This window comes from Xenopus tropicalis, chromosome 6 (assembly GCF_000004195.4).
Source record: "Xenopus tropicalis strain Nigerian chromosome 6, UCB_Xtro_10.0, whole genome shotgun sequence".
Lineage (NCBI taxonomy): Eukaryota > Metazoa > Chordata > Amphibia > Anura > Pipidae > Xenopus > Xenopus tropicalis.
In genome coordinates this window covers 31208908-31217137 of record NC_030682.2, presented here as the reverse complement: position 1 = coordinate 31217137, position 8230 = coordinate 31208908, and the positions used below count along the sequence as shown (strand labels likewise).

The window sequence follows — 8230 nt, the reverse complement described above, 5'->3', positions numbered from 1 at the left end:
GACACATCCCAGCTGTTCTGAACTGCTAGAATCCAGCTTCAAAAAAGCTGGGGGGCCATCAGGCTTTAATTCCAGGCAGTTATAATTACCAAAACAAAGAATTTTAAAAAAAGAAAAAAAACCCCAAAAAACCCTGTGTTTTTTGTGTTGAACCCATGGTGCAGTTATGTCAGACTTAAAGCATCCTATGTGCTAATCCCAGAATCCTCAGCATGGGTCAGCTAGCTGTGGATGCTGGGGAATATACTTCCAAACAGCTGCATGCTTTAACATTCTTGTCTCCTTCAAAAACTGTTAGAAACAAAAGGATTTAGATATTTGCTAGAAGGAAGACAGGGCATGTATAATAATAGCCCAACTAGCGACGTCCCTATACAGACTCCCTGCACTTACTTGCTGACTTCCCAATGCAACTTTGAATAAACAAAGCAGAAGGGCACTCAGCCCCGTCACATGCCTGCAACATATCCTTCTGCCGGCATGATTATCCCGGGCAGGGAAAGAAAGGGCTCTAAATAATGCATTCATTTAGCCTATTATGGGCTGGCTAATGAGAAGCATAATGAGCCTCTCTGCAAACAGTTACCCATATTTGCAGTGGAGTTATGAATAAATACATGAGCCCGGCTATTTATTCTGTGCCTCAGCAGGGCCACACCAAAGATCTGGAAGGTTATTTAGGTCCCACACAAAAGCCTGCTATTTTTTTAAACTGCTCTGTATATTCATTTTAGGGGTTCAGAATATCTCCCAATAGCATGTTTGCTCTCAATTCTTAGCAGACTCTCCTATTTCAGAACTGATACCAAAGTTATTTATCCCCCCCCCCAAATGTTAGGCAAAGCCAATGCATCTAAATAATACCAGGCCATTCACAAAAAAGCCTGTATTTAAGTGTAAGGAGAAATATAAAGGCTGACTTATACATGGTTAGTGTGCGTGTCTAGCAATGTAACAAAGGGCTAAACTTTCAGAGAGGAATGAATGAGGGTTCCTGTGTTGCGTACAACAGAAGTGCTACATAGTAGTGAAAATACTGCCTCTCCGTAGTTTGCAGCATTGGCTTCACAAAGGATTTTTTTTTAAAAAAAAGGGATTTGAACCATTTTGCAATGCAAGCGCTGTCGTTTCGTACTTCATGTTCTCCAACTTTCCCAGCAAATGGAATAGTCTCTAGTCTGCCTGCTCTCCGGGGAGGCAATGATTTGTGTGCTAGAAAGAAATCTGGCAAAGCGAGGTATATTCTAAGCATAAAAGATAAATACCGATCACAAGTGCTATTATTATCATGATTATGTCCTTATCTGAAAAGGTTCCCTAAAGTGTTTGTCTGCAAGCAGATGGCCTTGCAAAACAAAAGATCTCCCCCCCCTGCCTCCCCCTTAGATCCAGTATTAAATCTCAGAAATAGTTAGAACATCCTGCAATAAAAAGGTATGATCTGTTGTCATTTAAATACAAAATATACTTACAAAATGTTACAGTTGCTATTTACAACAAAACCCAAGAGTCTGTCCTCTCTCTCCCCACCAGTTCACTTTGGGGCTCACACAGTCGTTTCCCCTTGTTTACTGTTGGTGAGCCTGGTGTAGAACTTTCTCCAAGAGTTAAGAGTTTTCCCAGACCAGATCCAAAAGCCAGATGTTATTCCCACTATCAAGGTCATGAGGTACTTGATCATGAAGACAGTAAAATCTGGACTCATTGGTGGGTGACTGGTGCTGGGACAGGGAATGGCATAGGTCTTACAGCTTTGGCTAATCCAACTTTTTTCCCACTGTTCCCTAAACGCTTGCTCATAGAAATAACAGGCGATCACAATAGTGGCCGGCACAGTGTAAAGGACGCTGAAGATTCCTATCCTCACCATCAGCTTCTCCAACTTTTCAGTTTTGGTGCCGTCGTGTTTCATGATGGTTCTAATCCGAAAGAGGGACACGAAGCCGGCCAAGAGGAAAGAAGTGCCAATAAACAGGTAGACGAATAGAGGAGCCAGGACAAATCCACGCAGGGCATCCACATTATTGATCCCAACAAAGCAAACTCCACTCAGGATATCTCCATCCACCTGCCCCACAGCCAAGATGGTAATAGTCTTGATGGCTGGCACTGCCCAGGCTGCCAGGTGAAAATATTGGGAATTAGCTTCTATGGCCTCATGCCCCCACTTCATGCCAGCAGCCAAAAACCAAGTCAAGGACAGGATAACCCACCAGATGGAGCTGGCCATGCTGAAGAAGTAGAGCATCATGAAGAGGAAGGTGCAGCCCTCCTTCTTGGTGCCCTGGGCCACAGTTTTGTAGCCATCTTCGGCAAACCTGTCGTTGCAGACCACCTTGTCCTCCAGCAGGAATCCCGCGATGTAAGCGATGGCCACCATGGTGTAGCAGCCCGACAGGAAGATGATGGGTCTCTCCGGGTAGCTGAAGCGCTTCATGTCTACCAGGTAGGTGAGCACAGTAAAGAGGGTGGAGGCGCAGCACAGCACCGACCAGATCCCGATCCAGATGCGGGCGAAGTGCAGCTCCTCTGGGGCGAAATACATGAGTCCGTGGACCTTCCCCGCTTCGCAGGGGGCCCCGCACTCCTTCTCCCCCAAGAAGTGATAGTTAACATAGGCGGGCACCTTTAGCGCCCTGGGGCACATGAATTTGTCGCGGTAGTAAGTCCTGCTGTTGCTGGTCCAGGTGTCGGGCACGGCGGGGGTGGGGGTGCCGCTCTCCGTAGTGTTCTGCCCCACACACAGCTCCCCGGCCCCATTGATGGGAAACTTCTCGCAGCGCAGACTCTCCGGCCACTGGAAGCCGAACTTGTTCATTAGCGCCTCGCAGCCCTGTCGGGCTCGGTCACACAGCGACCTGCATGGGGGCAGCGCCTGCTCCAGCACCGTGCACACCGGCGCGTATATGGAGCACAGGAAGAACTTCAGCTCGGCCGAGCACTGCACCTTCACCAGCGGGTAGAACTGGTGCACCTCCAGCCCCGCGTCCTCCTGGTTGGTGTGCCCGAGCAGATTGGGCATGATCGTCTGGTTGTAGGCGATATCCGTGCAGAGCGGGATGGAGATGGGCTGGCAGTAGCCGTGGTCCGGAATGGAGATGCCCTTCTCGCCGTTATACTGCCCTTGCACTGCCAGGGAGGCGCTAAGCAGCAGCAGCCAGGGGATGAGAGCGGAGCCCCGGAGGCAAAGTTGCTCGGAGCAGCGCTGGGGGAAGGCTGCCATGCTGCCCGCTGCCCCTCTCGGATCCCTTGCCATGGGAGTTAAGTGCTTGCAGCATGAAGCCTCACACAGCGGCGGCGGCGGCTTGGGCTCTCTCACTCATACAAGTCTGTGTGTGGGGCCCCCAGTCCTTTCTCCCTCTGCCCGGTCCCCTCCCTCCTTGCTTCCCTGGCTGGAAAGTGAGTGCGCACACACTGGAGCCTCAACCCGACTCCGAGCTCTTCCCTCCGACCATTTGTGTCAATCCTTCAACTCGGCTCAAGGCAGTTTCCAGGCTCCCCGCAGCCCGCCTCTTTACTGAGAGGGAGGAGCCTTGAAACCGATGGAAACTTGTCAGCTGGAAGGGATTCTTTTCTCCTAACTATTCTGTAACACGGAGAGTTCCTGCTCGCACTGTGGCTCCTGGGAGTTGTAGTCCGACAGGAGCGGGGGGGGGGGGTCGCAGGATGGATGCTTCATCTTGTGTAAAGATTTTTACTCTTCTGTTTATCTAACTAGTAGTCACATGGTTTAATTATGCTTTTGATTGAATACATTCTATCTACAGATTGCACAGCTAGCAGGGATCTGTTAGGCAGGACAGAGGGGTCATTTGCACTGTTCCCCAGGCATCACTGGGCTACTTGTTAGGGGAAGAACACAGATAAAAGTACAACAGGGAGGTTGCCAAATAAGTGTCTGTGTGGGGTGTGCAGGGGGGCTGCCACCTTGAGGGCTCACCCCCCCCAGGCACAAAGGCCCCACATTGTAGCAAACCCCCCCAACACCTACCCCTCCTCTGCGACACACATTACTCCCTAACTTGCAGTCCCTGCGCCAGTGGGAAAATCAAACCTGCAGGATGATATCAATTGGGCAATCCTATCAGTTGGCACCATTCACTGGCCAACAAACTACCAACGTAGTCCGAAAGAATGGATTTGGCAGTTTTTACCTGCCTGTGTGGCCACATTAAAGGGGTTGTTCACCTTTAAATTAACTTTTAGTATGATGTACAGAATGCATTTCTGAGACAATTTGGAGCTGGTCTTCAGTTTTTAATATGTGCAATTTTTGAATGATTTAGCTTTTTTGTTCAGCAGCTCATCAGTTTGGGTTTTCAGCAGCTATCTGGTTACTACGGTACAATTTAACCTAGTAACCAGGCAGTGGTTTGAAAGGAGAAATATTAATAGAGGAGGGCCTCAATAGAAAGATAAGTAATAAAAAATAACAATATATTTGTAGCCTCGCAGAGCAATAGGACGTGGGATGAAAGGTTTTTTTGTGCTGAAATCCACTCTGTGTGTGCGTGACAGTCTGTTGGTCAGTGGTGTAACTATATACTGTATACAGCAAACCCTGGGGTCCTTGGGGGGGCTGGGCAGCAAGGGGGCCTGGACCATGGCGTCTGCTGTACCTTATTCCCCCCTCCCCGGTCCCTCACCTATCTTAAATATACTGGCATGATCGGGGCGAGAAGGGGTGGGGGGGCAGTGGAGGAGGGACTGGTTACTGGCTACTGCTGTTGATGGCAACCTGCAGGGTAAAATACAACAAGTTGCCCTCTATGCCATTGCCCTAATGGGTGCAATTTGCGGAGCGGCAGATTGCACAGATTGCAAACTCAGAGTATTAAGAACCCTTCTAGAAGAATACCTTGTTTCGTACAATATTCGGTGCATGTAGGCAGATTGATGAGACAACCAATTTTGCAAAAGCTTCAGATATGGGTTGTGTTGACGATAGGTCTGGACAAAAGATTTTGATCGAGCGATGTTGAAGGCGCCCGACCAAATCTGCATGATGATTCATTAAGAATCATCAGGTAGGGGTAGAATCCGTATTGTTTCTACCTCCATATCTGATGATTCAGCCCTGAACGCCAATGGGGGAAACAAACAATCTAATTGGTACGTGTATGGCCACCTCTACTTCCTGAAAGCAGGAAGTAGAGTTCTGGCTATTATGTTAGACATCTGCTCACTCCAGCCTTTATAGATTAAATTTTTGCCTAACTATATTACAAATATTTTTTATTTTGCGCAGTCAATTTTACCCAGATTAATTTTTACACTGAACTGTTTCTTTAAAGGAGAAGGAAAGGCTAAGTCACTTGGGGGTGCCAAAATGTTAGGCACCCCCGAGTGACTTTAATCGCCTACCCTGTACCCCGGGCTGGTGCCCTTGTTTTAGCACTCCCAAGTGACTTAGCCTTTCTTTCTACTTTAAGCCAGGCAGCGAGAGAGAGCACCAAGCAGTATGGGACAATGAAGAAAATTTTGCTATAGGTGTTCTGCTGAATTTATGTTGACCCACACATCACTACTGACTATAGAACATCATGCACTGGGAATCATCATGTCCCATTTGTTGTAAATAGTTAGAAGATCATGTAACATTTCCGCTTATGGCCAGCATAATGAATTAAAATAGCTTTGTCTAATCAGCAAGACTGTCTGAAAAGTGAAGTGTTAGATACAAGTTCCTGGACTATGGGTTTAGCCTCACAACTGTTGACTCCACATGTGTATTAACCAATCATAAAAAATGGCACTTGCATATCTTAATCAAGGTCCAATGAGCTGTTTAGTTAATGTATGTTATAAAAATATGTTGATGATGTTTGTGTCAGGGTATAAAATGTTAAGCTGTGATGTAAGCAGCAGACATTTTGTCTAAAGCTGCTGAATGCTATGCTGGTATTCTGAGCTTGGTGCACAGGATCAATACATTTCCTTCTCTGATCAGGACTTAACGCCTGTTTGCTGACCACACCCCTATACTTCCAGACGACACCAGGCCCGGATTGGCAATCTATGGATTCTGGCAAATGCCAGAAGGGCTGCTGTAAGATGCCATAGACAGTATTTATTGGGCTGGTGGGGGCTGTATGGGCCTCTGTGTAGCTGAAATGCCAGGGCTTATTTTGAATCCCAGTCCAGGTCTGGACCATACCCCTGGACTCATCATCATCCTGTCACATGATTGTAACATAACAGGAGGCCTGTAGGAGATTACAGGACAAAGGCACATAGGTCAATATTAGGTGTTACCCATTTTTGGGTATAAATCCAAAACAACAAGCCCATGCAACTGGAAACACCCCTGTGCCATTTGCCACAAGGCATTAGTTAATCGATTTGGCTATTTTTCATATGCGTATCCCTATTCTGGTTTCGGCTGTGTTTTTATTTGCCTTTCTCTGGCTCAAATACGAAAGAAGATCTGCTGCAACCTTAATGGGCGTTGTCTGCAATTATATGACTGTGTAAACTTTCCCATCATTGATTGACACTTGTGCTACCACGGTGATTCAGCGCAACGTGCAGCCATCACTATACTGACCGCTTGTATTCTCCAACTCTCACCATCAGGAAGAGCAAATAAGAGCATTTGTTGCTTCTCAGCGAACTCCACCCAAAAATATTGCATACAAATGTAATTCAAACTTTCCAGTATATATGAATTACATATCAGCTACTAAAAGCAGCATCTGCCCCTTTCTTTACTCTGCACTGCTGGTTCTGACTCATGAAACAATATAGGAGAAGGTAATTTTTAATTAATGTACATTAAGAGTTGCTTAGGCAAAACATTTATGTAGTTCCCCTTTAGATGTTATGCTGCAAGCAATAAATATTTACTTTTTTTTGCGGGGGGGGGCTATATCAAAGCCCTCTACCTGTTAAACTACATTTCCCAGCATCCCCTGAATGTGTTTAGTTGTCAGGAGATACTAAAATCACAGCTGGAGGCCATAGGTTAGAGGAACAGTGTAATATACATTAGCTTTTACGGGGGAAGTAAATAGAGATGATTATTTTTACAGATGGCATCTGCCAGAAGACATACTGTATGTACTGTAGGTTTCTATTTGCTGGATGAGACTAACGCCCATCTGAAAGGTCACTATAGAAAGTCTATCACACAAAGCATGTGCTACTGATTATAATGCGGAAAAGCTAAAAAAAACCCCAGAAAGCCATTAAGCTGCTTCTGGAACACATGCTAATGGTCAAACTGCAGAGCTGCCTGACTGCCGAGAACTTTATATGAAAGTGAAAAAAGATATCCCCTTGTAAGCGGGTTCTAGTATTTATGTACAGGAAATGTGCCAACAAAAATGCAAAGAACTTACATAATGTGACATATTTCTTCCCTCGCTGACATTCAGAACCGGTTTTAGTGTAAAATACAGAGGCATTGCTCAGTTTGTTTTGAGACCCAGCCTCGCCCATTTGAAGTATCCATGCCTTATTGCAGTTAAGGCTATATGTGACTTGACTATTACGTATCATGACAATTATTAGACAAAGTTTTATGTTTAGAATACATATGAAGTATGAAAGCTGGCACCCAGGACCGAGCCTTTATGGTCCTTAAGAGACAGTGGAGGACCCCAACCCTCTGACATGGTAAGGGTAAAGAGAAACAAGCAATTGGCTTAATTACGAGCTCAGATATCATCCATTATGCCCCCATTGTATACACTTTAACATTGGACACTGATACAAGTGGTAAGTTTAGCATTAAAATGCACTAGTCCTCACAACTCGGGGGTTGGCTATTGGATAGAAACGTCCCAAAATGTGACATTTTTACCAGCATTTAAGGGTTTAGTAAATGAACTGCCTAGCTGTTTCTACTACAGTTCCTATAAAGGTTATTAAAGTCTTCAATAGGAAGTTTAAATGTACAGCGTACCAAATGGATCATACAGTAATAAGATAGTCAGACACTGTTTGATTGGCTTCAATCTAGGTAGTTTCTGGGCTGCCTTAATTGTTACTGCAGCAGAATATGTTGGCGTTTTCTAATATGTGTTATTAATAATAATAATAATAATAATACAGTCTCTGAAGATAGATCACCCAAAACATAAAGTCTTAAGAAAGCATAAGACTGGAAGATCACATAGGGAAGCTGTTTGCTTTTCAGGGGGTATTAAAAGAATGTACTTTTAGCTTGAGAAGCTTTGGACCTGGACAATCCAAGTGTAGCACTTGGTAACATATATATATATAGATA

The 8230-nt window shown here is 45.4% G+C and overlaps 1 protein-coding gene across 1 annotated transcript; it reads right to left on the bottom strand.

Annotated features, from left to right (window-relative positions):
• Positions 1-1546: 1546 nt before the first annotated feature.
• On the bottom strand, positions 1547-3338 carry fzd1 (frizzled class receptor 1). Its single transcript, NM_001375298.1, is given in 1 exon segment — positions 1547-3338. A coding segment is annotated over 1 exon segment (1710 nt). The 5' UTR covers positions 3257-3338.
• Between the last annotated feature and the right edge of the window lie 4892 nt (positions 3339-8230).